Source organism: Mustela lutreola, chromosome 10 (genome assembly GCF_030435805.1).
Source record: "Mustela lutreola isolate mMusLut2 chromosome 10, mMusLut2.pri, whole genome shotgun sequence".
Lineage (NCBI taxonomy): Eukaryota > Metazoa > Chordata > Mammalia > Carnivora > Mustelidae > Mustela > Mustela lutreola.
Window position 1 is genome coordinate 31,531,211 of NC_081299.1, and position 16,384 is coordinate 31,547,594.

At 40.5% G+C, this 16,384-nt stretch overlaps 1 protein-coding gene across 9 annotated transcripts in view; it reads right to left on the reverse strand.

Moving 5' to 3' along the window:
* SCMH1 (Scm polycomb group protein homolog 1) overlaps nt 1-16,384 on the reverse strand; it is a 172,086-nt gene that overhangs the window by 73,898 nt on the left and 81,804 nt on the right. For all 9 annotated transcript variants that reach the window (XM_059137834.1, XM_059137835.1, XM_059137833.1 and 6 more), the window contains 2 exons: nt 8,056-8,144; nt 3,561-3,804 (listed from right to left, as the gene is read on the reverse strand). In XM_059137834.1, the coding sequence (XP_058993817.1) occupies nt 3,561-3,804; nt 8,056-8,144 (333 nt within the window). The remainder of the gene's footprint in view (nt 1-3,560; nt 3,805-8,055; nt 8,145-16,384) is intronic.

Genomic DNA, 16,384 nt, shown 5'->3' on the forward strand with positions numbered 1-16,384 from the left:
TTTCCTACTCATTGTGAGCAAGAAAACTTCCCCTACCAAGAAGGCAGGAAGGGAGGAGGAGACGGTACGATTAGAAAGAGAACAGCCTTACCCAGAGAGAACATCTTGTTTTGAGAAATGAATTGAGTAACTGCATTTTTTCCACATTGGATCACTTGCTCCCTAGCCAGGACACTGAGGTGGCTGACGTTCTGCTGTTTCTGAGAGCTACACTACAGAACCTACTTAGGGTATGAGGAGTGGGGGGTGAGGGAGTCACTGGAGGAGCGCTGGCTGCTGGAATGGTGACTGAATGACCTGCTCTGGAAATGCCAACTGGAAGAAGGTCTCTCTCTACATTCTGAACCTGGTCCTTCTGGTCACCTTCTGTTACAAATCGAAGCTATCCACGGACATGAAAAAGGGCATGAAAAACAGTCAGCAAACACCTCTGGAAGAACCACAGAGCGAGTCATATTTCTTATCAGCAGGGTACACAGTAAGAAAGGAACACCCGCCCCACGACTCCTGGGCACGAAGACTCCCAGCTCTCCTGGCTCTTGAGAATGGCCTAACGGCTCTAAGAGATTTACCAATCCAAACAACACAATTCTCTAGGCAAGAAAGTGAGAAAATCAGCCTACTCACGGAACACAGCAACACAGCCAGGAGCACCAAGGGTTACCTTGTTCGTCTCAAGTAAACAAAAATGACTCTGCTACCATCTCCACAGCACATCTCTTCCTGCTGCCTCCCCAGAGATAACTGCCTCAAGGGGCTTACAGCGCACACAGCAATGGATTTCTCACAGCAACTGCCCAATACTTGATCCTTGAAGCAGAGAGGAGGAGCACTTTCCTGAGGCAGAAAGTGTGTCTCCCTGCTGCCCTGCCCCCATTTCAAGGGCTCTCCACCTCAGTGCCACCCACCTCACCCCAACAACCTTTACCTCTTCCTTGTCAGTTACCCCGGCGCCACCCATTCTCCATAAGCAGCCCGCATGATTTTTTTTTAAAGAACAGTTTTATCGATAGGTACTTCACATACCATAAGATTCACCCTTTCAAAGAGCACAATTCAGTATTTTTAGTAGATACACAGAATGGCAAACATCATCCCTATCTAATTTTAGAGCATCTTTATCATCCCTGCGCTCATCAAAGGCATGTCCCATTTCCCCTCTCCCCCAAGCCACTGGCAACCACTACCTAACTTTTGTCTCTGTGTTTCTGCCTCTTCTGGACACCCCATACGGATGCAGTCATGCTGTGTGGTCTTTTGTGACTGGCTTGTTTTCTCTTAGAATAAGGTTTTTCAGGGTACATCTGTGGTGCAGCATATTTTGGGACTTCATTCTTTTTTAATGCCAAACTGTATTTCATATGGAGATACCACATTTTATTTGTCTGCTGGGCACATGGTGGACACATGGGCTACTTCGACTTTTTGGCTATTGTGAATAATGTTGCCATGAACATTCATGACACGGTTTTATGCGGAAAGGTTTTCTATTCTCTTGGGTGTATACCCATGAGCGGTATTGCTAGGTCACAGGTAACTCCACGTTTAACATTTTGAGTAACTTCCAAACTGTTTCCAAGGGGGTTGCACCATTTCACCAACTCACTAGCAATGTGAGCTCTAATTCCTCCATACTCTCACCAACACTTGTTACTGCCTTTTGATGATATACCCATAGGTGTGAATGGTATCTCCTTGTGGCTTTGATTTGCATTTCTCTAATGGCTAATGATGTAGAGTATCTTTTCAAGTGCTTATTGGCCTTTTATATGTGTCCTTTTTGGAGAAATGTCTATTCAAACTCTTTGCCCATTTTTTAACTGGGTCGTCTTTTTCATTGTTAGGTTGAATTCTGGATACAAGTGTCCAAGTGACTTTTTAAAAGTAAACCAGATCCTGTCACTCCCCTACAGAGTGCCCTCTAATGTCTCCCCACTATGTTTAGAATAAAGTCCAAATTCTCATTCTGGCTTTTGGGGTCCTAGCAGGTTTTGCCACTTTCCTCCTTGCACAGTGCATTCCAGTAGAAGCAGGCTTCTCTCTGCCCCTGAAACACACGCTCATTCGTGTGTCAGTCCCAGGACATGTATGCCCCTCCCTGCTTGGAATTCTCTTTCTTGTCATTCAATTTGGATGTCACCTTTCAAACATATTTTTTCTGAAAAGAAATTGCATCTGAAGAATCTCCCCTCTCCACCAAGAAAAACAAGGAAACTTTTGGCCATGATAGACATGTTCACTATCTCGACTATGGCTATGGTTTCCTGTATGTACATTATGTGTCAAAACTTTTCAAATGGCATACTTTAAATATGTGCCATTTGTTTCACTTCAGTTACACTACGATAAAGCTGTTAAGCAAAAACTCCCTTCACGATCACTCCTCCACTGCCACTGCTTCATCATACTTTATTCCTAAGGAGAAACTGACAATCTGAAGCCACCTTGTTAATTTCTTGATTTTGGTGCTTATCAACCATCTCATCCCACTAGAACAGTAGTTCCAGGAAGACAGAAATGTTTTTCATCTTTGTAACTGCTGTATCCTCAACTTAGCTAACGATTAAGTGCTCAATAAATATCAGGCGCCCTGACTGAGTGAAATTGATGGAGGTTTAGGAGAGACTGACAGACAACAGGAAGGGCAGTTTTCTATTCCCTCAGATTCACTAGTACTTTTAGACTTCAGGGATGAGATGCAGCTATCTCAAACTATATTCCTGGGTGATACCCAAGATCATTGTCATTAGAAATATAATTTATTGTTCAACTGCTCTGGTACTCTTCCAGTATTTTATATATACTCTTCCACCAGGAGTGGTTATTTTTATAATAATAGCACAATCATAAGAACATGGCATAATATAATATACATTATATAGTAATTGTAACAAATACAGTAATAGCATATAATAACTATAATAATAGCAGCAGTAATAGAAAAAAAACACTTGTTTAGCACTGGGTATTTAGCAGATACTAGGGAAGCATTTAACCCATGTCATCTCATTTATTCCTCACAATAACTTTATGAAGCAGGTGTTCTCTTACAGACGAGGAATTTGGGGGTTCAGAAAAGTGAACTAACTGCCCAGAGCCACGTGGCTGGTAAAAGAGGCAGAGCTGGGACTCAAGCCTACGTCTGTCTTGATGCAGAGCTCACGCTCTTCCCACTGCACTACAGCGCATCTCCACTGCTCTGGTGACACAGTGCTAGTCCGGCTCACGTGCAAAGCCCCTGAGTCCTGAGACAGAGGTGCATCCCAACAGATACCCCTCAAACTCTGAAACAGGCCAGGAACCAAACTGACAGAGAGGAGAGGCTAGGTGCTGAGGATAAACCAGGATATTTGGAGTGAGGAAATTTTACTTTATCCCAACCTCCACATCTAGCTCCCTTTGACATTTAATTCTTGTTTCTGATTACTCTCAGGTAGACCTTGGTCTTCACCTCAGTCGCCTCCTAGGGAGGCTGAGTGAAGAGATGCCGCCCATGGAGATAAGCAATGCCCCTTCCCGACTTGGGCCCTGAGTTTAAGAGCTCACAGATGAGCCTTTACCTTTTGTGCCAGGCGGCTGTAGGTTGTCTCCAGTCAAGGAGCACCAGCCCACAGGGAAGATGTCCCGGGAGTCGAAGCGGCACCAGTAGTCAAAGGCCCCTCGCCACCCGTCAAAAGTGACAAGCACCTCTGAGCCCCGCACCTCCCCAATAGTGGCTGGGCAAATGAAATGAGGGTTCTTCCTGTCCACAGCTTCTAGCTTCATTCCCATTTTGAAGAAGTTGTGGGAAGGTGATGGTGGTTCCTAGATGAGAAACAGAAATATGCAGACCTAGATGCAAAGACAGAGGCATCTGTGTGCCAAAAGGCCGCTACCAAATTTGGATGATGAGAAAGTGACCGGCTGCTCTATAAGATTTAAATGGAAGATTTAGTCTTTGTTTTAAATGAATTTCAAAGGGTACCAAAGTATTATCACTTCTTAAGGTCTAACATTTTACCATTTTTGATTCAGACTTTTTTTTTAAGAAATAAAAAGTAACAGATAAAGGTAAATCCCTTTTGCGTCCATTCCATATTTTCGTATTTTACTATATATACACACATCCATTTGCATACTTTAACATTTTATATAAATGATATCATACTGTACATATTCTACAATTTTGTCATTAACATTCTGTTCTTGAAATTTACCTATATTGATAACTCCAGCTCCAATCCATTTCAAGTGCTAATAGTATTCCTTATATGTGTATATCACTACTTACTCATTTCCCTTTGACAGACATTTATGATCGTTTCTAACTGTCCACTATTTCAAGAGTTTCAATGACCATTCTTGTATCTGTTCCTTTGCACTCATGTGGGAGGGTTACTTTTGGAGGCGTGTGCAAGAGCAGAATTTCTGGGTTATAGGAGAGATGTATGCATCTTATGCTTTATTAAATACTGTCAAATTGCCCTCCTAAGTGGTTGTAGCATTGTGCACACTCTCTCCAACAGTGTGGATTTGTAATGCAGTTGCAAGGATAAAGTTCCTAGAAAGTGCTGTACACTCTGTTCTTTCCCTGGCCTTACACTTTGATCCTACACCAATAACACCATCCTATTAAATGGATATCTGGTAGAAAAAGTCCCCTAGTTTGTCATTTTTTGGTATGGCTTTGGGTGTTCTTTCTCCTTGAGCTTTCACATGAATTTCGTATGATCTTTCATATGAAAGCTGATTTCATAGAATCAGCTTTTCAAGTCCACAGAAAACCCCTATTTGGATTTTGACTGGAATCCCAATGAATTTATAGATTAATTTAGGAAGAAATAACCTTTGTATAAATGATATTTAGCTTTCTCATCCATGAACATGATAGTATTTTCCATTTATTAAGCATTCTTTAATGTAGATTCCTTCTCTAATATGAAATTTTAAATTTTCTCTATAAATATCTCATGCTTACTAACATTTTTCTAGGCATATTATAATTTCATTGCTATGGTAAGTGCTATCTTTTAAAATTTTATTTTTAAGCCACTTGTTGCTATTAAATAAAAATGGAACTGATTTTTTAAAACTGATCAGCTGATTTAATACTGAGTACCTTATGATGATTCATATGTCAATTTCCTTGAGTGCTTGATTTATCAGTTACTGAGAGACATGTACTAAAATATCTCATAGCAATTGTGGATTTTCCAATTTGTCCAAATTCTGTCAAATTTTGCTTTTATATCTGAGGCACTGTTTTTCAGTAGTGTGTACTCTTTTACTGGTAGATAGAGGGCTCTTTAGAATGTCTTTCAGCAACAAAGTCTCCTTGCCTAAGATCAGTATGATTAGCGCTGGCTTCATTTGGATGAAGATTTGCCTAGTGTTGTCTTTGCTTTTCCTTACAATATTTTAGTGTCATATTTCAGTAGTGTCTCTTGTAAACAACATGTAGTCAAATTTAAAAACAATCTAATTGTATGTCTGAACTGATGAGTTTAAGCTCATTTTTGTGATAACTGGTGTATTTAAATTTATTACAATTATCATATTGCCGACTTTCTATGTAACTTGATTTTTCCAGGTTCCCTTTTCTCCTTTATAATTAATTGAATTTTCTTCCCTTTCCACTGCTCCATTGATTCAGATGTTAACCGTTTTCTTTATAATCTTCCAGTGGATTATTCCTGAAGATTATAACTGTACAGCTGACATAATTAAATCTAAACTCATCTTTATGTACAGTCCCAAGCAATATAAGGACCTTAGACTGTTTTACTACTCCCGAGTTAATAGGTGTTTGGTAATTTAGCTCCACGTTGTTATTATACTTAGTTTATATAGTTATAGGCACTGCTTGATTAGCTTTACCCCCATGTTAAACAATTTTTCCTCACCACTACTTCTTCCATTCTTACTTTCTGAATTCAGTTTTCTCCCTCATGAAATAAATTTTCAGCTGTTCTTTCAGTGTCTATAATTAGTAACTACTTGTATAAATTGTTTGGAAATGTCTTGATTTTACATTAATTCTGAAATAATAATATGGCTAGATATAAAATTGTAGGTGGACAACAGTTTTTTCTCGATACTTGGAAGGTAACTGTTCTATTGTCTTTTGGCTTGTACCACTGCTGTCTGGAAATGTGCTGCCGGCCTACCTGTAATCCTTTGGAAGGTGTTCTGCGTGATTACTTGTTCAGATCTCTCCTTTGGACTTCAGTCATATTGTGATGTTTTAAGGTATATATTCGTCTTTATTATACACTCTGGAAAATTCTGTTAATATCTTCCTGAATACCATTATTCTCTGTTCTTTCTAATTAATCTTTCTGAAGTTCATGATCAGCACATATCAGGCCTTCTAATATTATTCTCCTGTCTCTTCTTTTTAATATTTTCCATCTCTTTATCTCTCTGCACTGTGTTCTGAGGACAGTCCTTATACATGTCTTTCAGTTAATTCTGTAAGTCCTAGTTTCTTATATACCTACCCTTTAATTTGTTCTTTCAATCATTAAGTTTCATTTCTGAATGTTCAGCTTGTTTTTTTCAAATATTTTTAGAAATAAGGTTTTGTATCCTCTCAATTTTTAAAGTCCTTCTTTTCATTCTTTAATAATTTTTAAATACTTCATTTATAATCTCTTTCTGGTATTTCTATTATCTGAAAGCCCTTGGGGTATAGCCTTACTGTTTATTGGATCTACTGATGTCCCATCATGTTGAATTTGTTTTGAGAATTTTTAGGACTCTGGAATTCTGAAACAAACCCTCATATTCAATGATGCTTCACTTTTGGGACGTCTATGACCTTGGATTGAAAGCAACCAAACCACCTGGACAGGCTTTGGGTTTGCCTCTGCGGGTACTCAGAAATATCTCCAGGCACTCTATCTGAACCATGGACCTGCAGGGGTCAAGACCACTTTATCGGAGGAAGTGACTCCATTTTCACCCCTCCCTAGAACCCACGCAGAGCCTTTCCTTATCAGTGTTAACAGCCTCTCCACAAAGGAGTAACCAGCTGATCTGGTCATCTACATTGCAGTCTCAGGCCCGTTTCCCTGCCTTGCACAGGCCCACAAGTGCTCATCTATCCTACTGTGGCTTAAAAGATAAGGTCCTTATAAAGTAAGACTGGCAATGCCCTTTAAGGCGTCTACAGATGCACCACATACACTTGTCACTGGTTCTCCTTCCTCATTCTGCTTCTGCAGAGTTTCTAACTTTCTGGTAGCTTGGCAAAGCCTGTAAAAGAATATTTGTTGGTCTCCCTCCCCCACCACCCCACCATTTTGATATATGCTGTAGTGAAAGGGCTTTTAAGTTGCCAAGTACACTATATTCTGGGAACCATATAGTGCTCTTTGGGTTTAGACTTAACTAGCAGGATAGGCAAAACTACTTCAGTCCCCTTTACCTCATTAAAGAATTCAGCTGAGCACAGACTGATAGCTTCCTGCCTTAAGAAGTAAGTAAGAATGGGTACAGGTTTTACATCCCTCATCCACCACTTACTAGCCATGTGATCTTGGGCAAGTTCTTGATTTAAAAGTATTTGTTTCCTTAACTATGAAATGGAAATTGGAATTCTTGCTTCAGAAAGTTAACTGTGGATATTAAATGAGATGGTGTATAGCAACTCCAAACACACTGTAGTCATTCAAAAAAGAGTTTTCTTTCTCTTTGTTTAGCATATGGACCTTACAGAATTCCAAGATCTAAGATGACAATAGCTCCTTTAGATTTATAATATATTTTATGTGTTTTACTGTTAAACACATTTTAACTTAACAACCCTGTGAGACAGAATCCCACTTACAGATAAGGACAAAAGGACACAGCTTATTTTTGGAAGAGTGAGGACCCCAAACCTAGGAATCCTGACTTAGAGTGAAATTTCCTCCAGGGACAGGTGCTGCTTCATAAGGTACTAAAAAATTCTCCCTCTGAACTAGTTTCTGAGAAGGCACCCTCACTTCATAACATAGACACTAGGGGCTTAGTAAATGAAAGAACGAGAGCATCTGACCTTAGGCAAGTGGTGATATCTGAAGGACACCATACCTTGTGGAAAATCCTGATGGGAGCCATCTCTGCTCCATTTAGTGTCTTCAAAAGGAACATGGGCCAAGAGGAGGCATTCAGCCGAAATCCTGCAGCAAACATAATGGGCAACAGATAAAAAATGTGTTTCAAAAGGGAGTGGTGAGATCAAGTTTTCCCTTGGGAATCCAGCTACTCCTGCCACAACCTATATGCTGTGGCAGTTACAGAACCACAGGCTGTTAGGAAAGGACTTAAAGGTGAAATAGAATGCCTCATTAGACAGCCAAGGAAATGAGGCAAAGGAGAGGGCACAGAACTTGCCCAAGGTAATGTTGCAGAGTAAGAAGTGGAACAAAGTCCCCAACCACCTTTTCTGACTCTGTGAAAAGTATTAGAAAATACATATTATAATGTTTAAAAAGCTTTCCTTTAAAAGTCCAAAATAGATGTGTGACAGGATTAACCAATTCTTAGAAATGATCTAGACAGCAGGGTGTGAAAGGGGATAGGATAATCTCTTAAGAAACCAAATAGGTCAACTGATACACCCAATATACACGTAAATCTTTTTGGTTTCTTTCCATATTAAACTAACTCATTATTTCTCTCTCTGTGTCTCACTTTCTCTTCCTTTCTCTCTCTCTCTCTCACACACACACACACACACACAGTACAAAACACTTTCTGATACTCATTTTTCCTTAAACAATTAAGAATGAGACAATGATGAAGATGGAAGGGACAATCCTATCCCAAAATACACATTTTCCCAGAGAGTAAAAAGAAGCCTAGAGAGATTAATTGTCCATTGTCGTTCAGCAAGTAAAAGCAGAAAAAAATGTGCCACTTAATTAGTAAATTGTAAAAATAAGATTGTTATTGTAGTTAGGTCTTCCAAATAGATCTCTGAATGTTTCCCTTTATTTGGCTTCAACTCTCTAACCTGAGATACTCAAAACTAGTGCTTTTTGAGAAGTCTCCCCATCGACCTCAGCTTTCCCATTCCTCACAAAACAACAGACAGGCTGCATCAAAGCTGCAGAGCTGGAAATATCAACTGTTATTATTGAGAACTTTACTGTGTGTGTGACACGGTGCTGATCGCTTTCCATAGACCATCTACTACTCAACACAACCCAGGGAGGTAGATATTATCTCCACTTTATAGAGGAGAAGAGAGGTATAAAGTAAACTTAAGATCTCGAAGTGAGCAAATGAGGACAGAACTGAAACCCAGGCAGTAGGACCCTTCAGCCCACACTGTGGGACTACATATCCTAGACTATCAATGTGCAAGCAAAATGAAAAAGGAAGAATCGACTTTGGGGATTAAGTATTAATTAATAACTGTAGTTAAGGGGGAGGAAGTGAAAAGAGAGAAGAATGTGGAGATTAGAGAGTTACTGCCCCACATGATGTAAACGTTTTGTCTCAAAGCTGGCTGGGCTAAGCCAAGCTCCCCCAGGTCAGGCGAGGTCCTGAGGCCGCTCATTTGTATCAGCAGTGGTGACAGTAATGCGGATGTTCCCATCCCTTCATCCAGAACTGCTACTGTTTACTTTTTTGCTTTCCTAGTCTTTTTTCCTTCTGGAAAAATTCTGTGTGATTTGGTGGGAATGCCTATTGCATGACTGTACCAACCTGGCTATGGAACAGAAAACAATGCCAGGTGAAGGCATCAGACTCCCCCCACTGAGAATGTGTATGTATGTCCCAAGTTGGGTCAGCTGTGTTCTGACAGGATAGGCATGTTGGAGGTGTGTCTGTCTTTCTCTGAGATCATGGCTAGAAGGATGTCTGTAGGTTTGGCACTGCTACATGGAGAACATAACTGAGAATAAAGCCATGGTAGAGCAAGAGATGGGGAGCCATGAGAGTGTTTAAAACCCTGTGTCCAAATACACTCGGCCTTAACTTCTTGGTCATACGGAGTCGGTAATTCTTGCTTCCTCCTTTCACCTGGTTTGAGTAGAGTTTTGTTACTCACAGTCAAAGGAGTCTTGACTACACTTTTCCTTTGATCAGAGTAAAATAAATAAATTTCTTCAGAAATTCGGGCCTGGTCTGTGTGTGAGGAAAACAACTCTCCTCAGGTCAGGCAAGGGCCGAGGCAAGTCAAACCTAGAGCAGATGTGCCGTGAATTTGTTCACCACACCTCTGGGCAAGGCGAGGCAAGGCACAACTGTTCTAGGGAGATGCCTGCTATACCTTGATAAAAGAGAAGTAGGAGAAATGACTGCATGATTAGAACATTCAGATTCATGTCCTCAGTTCCCAAGGAGTGCCTTGCTATGTAATTACCAATTCCATTCTTTTAGAAATAGGTTACTCTGGAGCTCCTAGCTCACCTGGAACTTGAAGGAAAAAAAAAAACCTGGGAACACTATAATAATATTGTAATAGCTAATTCGTATTGACTGCTTATTGTGCATAAAATTCTTCACATGCAATTTCCTTCTGGATATCTGAAATAATACCACGAGGTATGCACTGTTACTACCCTTAGTTTGCAGAAGATGAAATGGAAACTCAAAATAAGTATCTTGTCCAGGGTAGTAAGTGATGAAGACTGCCATATATGATTGCCCCACCCTAGACCTCAGGCTCTTAACTATTCTGTTTCGCCACCTCCTACCAAGCTCCTTCAAGAACAGCACAGAAGTAACACAGAAATGTTACCAACCCAAGGAATTACCGAGGTACCTTATTCCCCAACGCTTACAGTGATGTGGGACGCCCCCCTCCAAATTCAAAGGTATCCCAATTCAGTCTTGGGCAGTCACAGATAGCATTTTACCATTGAAAGGGCCCTCAGAGACCATACTGTACAAAGATTTTATGTTGCAGGTTGAACTGAAGTCTAAAACTGAAGTCCAGGGAGGCTACAAAACTTAACTGTGGTAACACAAATTTCTCTTGTAGAATCAGCCTGGAGCCCTAGGACCCTTCATCTGGGTTCTCTTCCATGAAAGTTCTCTTTCATACTATGCTGCCTTCCAAAGAGAACATATATTATGCACATATGAAATGCTAGGCTCTATGTGCTGTGCACGCTAAGTGGGTTACCTCATTTAATCACTACAACTCTGTGAATTAGGTATGAGAAAAGGAGCACTGGTTCAGGAACCAGGCTGCTTAGATTCAAATCTGGCTCTGCCATTTACCTGATGCGTAACCCAGGGCAAATTACAAAAACTCTCTCTGGTTTTGCTTTCTTTTAACAATAAAGTGGAATAGAAATGGTAACCACCTTAGTGGGTTGTTCTAAGGATTAAAATAGGTTAAGACAAGTGAAAGACTTAAAACTCAGCCTGGTATATGACTGGTGTTAGATAAACGCTGGCCATTACAGATGGAAAGACTGAGCTTACGGAAATGAAGTACAATCTGAGGGGACTACACTAACTAGTCAATAGCAGAGGCAGGACTTCAGCCCATTTCCTCTGTCTCCAGAACCTTCATTATCAATCAGCATATTAATATCTTCAAATATTTCATCACTCAGCCCTACTGTAATGTTTTTACTGGTAAAAGGAGTTTGGGTCATGAATTTGTATAAGAGGGAAGAGAAGAAGAATAAAAATAGTAATTTGAGGATCTTCTTGAATTAAACAATGGCCTGGGGTGCTTATGAGGAAAAGAACAGGTGGGTTCAGAAATCCCAACCTCTGAAAGCGGGAGCACCTTAGCGCTCGGCCACTTGTCCTCTTCTTCTTGGTCTCTAGTCCCTTCCTGGAAAATAGGACTGCCAATTTATATCCCCAGCTCAAACCTCTGCCCTGAGTTTCATGGCCATATTTCCAACTTGTTCTGTAAGTCTACTTGGATGCTAAGAGGTCTCAAAACGACTAAGTTTCAAGCACAACTCTGGATTTGCTGCCCGCCTCCAACTTGTCCAATCATCTCAGCTCACTGGTACCATTTATTTAAACCCAGCTGGCTCAGGCCAAAAGGCCTAAAAGTCACCTCTGATGCCTTCCTTCTAGCACCTCTCAAATACATTTAGTCAGCAAGGCTTGACAGCATGTGCATCTTCAAACCATTTCTTGCCATTCAAGATTTCTCACCCACCAGTGACTGCCCCAATCTAAGGCCCAGTTACACTCTGCCGAGAATGCTCCATCAGCTTTCTACCTAGACTCCCTGCCTCTACTTTTGCCTCCCTACTGCTCCACATAACAGCCAGAATGGTATGTTTGTGTGTGTGTTTTTAAATATAAATCAGACCACATTACTGTTATGCTTACATCCCATAACACAAAATAAATTTATGGTCTTCAGGTATATTAACAAGGCTTACATGGTCTGGAATTTGCTTACTTCTCCTAACTCCCCTCCTGTCACTCCTCTGCCCCCTTTCACTGATCTTTCTATTTCTCAGACACACCAAGCTGTATCCTGCCTCAAACACCCTTCCCTTTCTCAAATCTTTGTTAATTCTTTGCCGAACTATCATCTCCTCAGAGAGGCATTCCTAGGCCATCTTACTTAAAACAGCTTCCTAAATCCTGCTCCTTTTGGCCCTTAGCCCTTATCATTGTCTGGATTTTCTTTCTTTTTTTCCTTGTAATGTGTATGTCTTTTCCAACTATGATATAAACTCCATGAGTTTTTACTGGACAAAGGAAAAATCTCCACTTAGTAAACAGGTACCAAGAATCGATGGACACTTTCTCATGTTATCCCATTAAATACTCACAAAAACCAGGTATAGCAGAGTTTAGGAACGATCTGGCAGGTGAGGCAATTGAAATTCAAGGTTAAAAGTCAAGGAAGAGGAACTCACCAGTGCCCACATAACTAAGCTTTTAAGAAGCTAAGCTAATAAGACAAAGCCAGGTCTCTCTAATTCTAAACACAGGCATGCTGCAAGTGTTCTGTGCTTACCTAGGATTTCTTTAAAAAAAATATTTATAAAGAACCGATTATAAGGAGCTTCCTGATATTCCCAAGTCCCACTAGTGGGACTACTGAATAAGTTAGGATCCAGCTGTTTAAACTAACCTTGACCTGAGGAAGCTCTGGACTTAGATGCAGATCAGCAGGCCTAGGATTTAACCAAAGTTCATGCCCTCTGGTGGCGAGTAACAGAACCGCATGCATATCAGGAACCACCTGGTAGTGGGTTCCCCTCCCTACCCAGCCATGGTCCCATCCAATAATTCCAAGCTTTGTGAAGTTATTAGACTCTATGGCTGTCAAGACGATTCCCAACTCCCTTTCTTCTCCAAGAGGAGCTTTACATACATGTACATCTACAAATTCATGTACAGAAAGATGCCACTAACTCAATGTACAACCCTGGACAACTTACTTCCTTTTCCCTGTTTCTGTATTTGTCAGATGATGACACAGAATTAAAGCCATGCTTCCAAACTGAGTTGAGTGGATGAGCTCAATTTTACCCCATGCATGAAAGAAAGGAGAAGTGAAACTGGCAGAGAAATGTCAACCACACTGTCTTCCCTGAGGAAGAAGTGAATATCCGGCCTGACTATTTGGGAAGACTGGATTCCTTTTAGTTCTGATAGGACTCTATCCCCACATCGCTGTTCCATTCCCATATACACTTACCAACACAAGTTACCTCAGATTGATTTAATTGAGGGTGGAGGTCGCGACTTACCTTGAGATAGGTATATGTATACCTGGGTCTGGCAGAGTCCTTGCTGTAGAGAAGAGGGAGTTTAGTGAATATTTTTAAGACACCATGGTTAAAGTGACTTCCAAATTTTGGGGTTGACCACCCCCAGAGGTTTTTATGGAGTTCAGATTCTGTGATCACAAAATGAGATGTGTATCTTTTTAAAACCTCCTTTCTATTGACAGGCCTGGGAAGCTATAGCAAGTGGAAAGACTGATCAGTGACAGGAATATACAAAGGATTCCTTTCAAGTCAAGATACCCACATATACCCCAGGCCATGTGACTAAGTTTGCTGACTAGGCACTTTGTACTGGGATCCTGACATACTCAACTAGGGGCCTTACCAGAAGCCAGCTTCTGTTTTAGATTCCCAAAAGTAGACACTGGAATCCCCTGAGGGAGCAGTAAAGACTACACTGGTCTCACCCATAATCAGAAATTCTGATCTAACTGATCTGAGGTAAGGCCTAGGCACTGAAATTCTTAAGAACTCTCTGGGTGATTCTAATTGGCAGCCAAGTTTGAGAACTAGTGATTCAAACAGTCCTGTTTATAAGAAATAATCACAGTCCTGAGTAGTAGAATAGGTCAGTGAAACAAGGGAGTGTGAGGAAAAGGTTGGTAGCATTGAGTTAATAGTGTCACCTGAGGATCATTCTACCTTTCCACCTTTTCCCCTGGAGGACTCTGCAAGGGAGTATGAATGTTTCCTTTGTGAACAGAACACACACACATACACACACAAATCATACAAGATTTTACAGAAGAATGCTCTTCTAGAGCAATGTTTCCCAAATAAAGACCAATTTTGTTAGAGTCTCGGGAGAGTCATTTTACCATGCAGAATCCCAAGCCTCATTACCTAGAGATTCTGATTCAGCAACTCTGGGGAGAAGTCCAGAGGAGGCCTGGGGAACATGAACACACATACACATATATATGTATAATTATATACATAATTTATTTAAACTTTTTATTTTGAAAAATCTTAAACCTAAAGTAGCAAAACAGTACACGAACAACCATGTACCCTTTACCTAGATTTAACAACTAGCAACATTTCACTATTTTGCTTTCCATCTATCTACACACACTTTTCCCTCTGAACTACAAGAAAGTCAGAGACACAGTGACACTTCACCCCTAAATACATCAGTACACTTGTCCTTAGAACAAGGACACTCTCCTTTAAAACTGAAATACTGTCATACCCAAGAAATTTAATTAAAAATATTAAATATTGTGAAAATGTCTATGCTACCTAAAGCAATCTACACATTTAATGCAATTCCTATCAAAGTACCATCCATCTTTTTCAAAGAAATGGAACAAATAATTCTAAAATTTATATGGAACCAGAAAAGACCTCGAATAGCCAAAGGGATATTGAAAAAGAAAGCCAACGTTGGTGGCATCACAATTCCGGACTTCAAGCTCTATTACAAAGCTGTCATCATCAAGACAGCATGGTACTGGCACAAAAACAGACACATAGATCAATGGAACAGAATAGAGAGCCCAGAAATAGACCCTCAACTCTATGGTCAACTAATCTTCGACAAAGCAGGAAAGAATGTCCAATGGAAAAAAGACAGCCTTTTCAATAAATGGTGCTGGGAAAATTGGACAGCCACATGCAGAAAAATGAAATTGGACCATTTCCTTACACCACACACAAAAATAGACTCAAAATGGATGAAGGACCTCAATGTACGAAAGGAATCCATCAAAATCCTTGAGGAGAACACGGGCAGCAACCTCTTCGACCTCTGCCGCAGCAACATCTTCCTAGGAACAACGCAAAAGGCAAGGGAAGCAAGGGAAAAAATGAACTACTGGGATTTCATCAAGATCAAAAGCTTTTGCACAGCAAAGGAAACAGTTAACAAAATCAAAAGACAACTGACAGAATGGGAGAAGATATTTGCAAACGACATATCAGATAAAGGACTAGTGTCCAGAATCTATAAAGAACTTAGCAAACTCAACACCCAAAGAACAAATAATCCAATCAAGAAATGGGCAGAAGACATGAACAGACATTTCTGCAAAGAAGACATCCAGATGGCGAACAGACACATGAAAAAGTGCTCCATATCACTCGGCATCAGGGAAATACAAATCAAAACCACAATGAGATATCACCTCACACCAGTCAGAATGGCTAAAATCAACAAGTCAGGAAATGACAGATGCTGGCGAGGATGCGGAGAAAGGGGAACCCTCCTACACTGTTGGTGGGAATGCAAGCTGGTGCAGCCACTCTGGAAAACAGCATGGAGGTTCCTCAAAATGTTGAAAATAGAACTGCCCTATGACCCAGCAATTGCACTATTGGGTATTTACCCTAAAGATACAAATGTAGTGATCCAAAGGGACACATGCACCCGAATGTTTATAGCAGCAATGTCCACAATAGCCAAACTATGGAAAGAACCTAGATGTCCATCAACAGATGAATGGATCAAGAAGATGTGGTATATATACACAATGGAATACTATGCAGCCATCAAAAGAAATGAAATCTTGCCATTTGCAACAACGTGGATGGAACTAGAGCGTATCATGCTTAGCGAAATAAGTCAAGCAGAGAAAGACAACTATCATATGATCTCCCTGATATGAGGAAGTGGTGATGCAACATGGAGGCTTAAATGGGTAGAAGAATAAATGAAACAAGATGGGATTGGGAGGGAGACA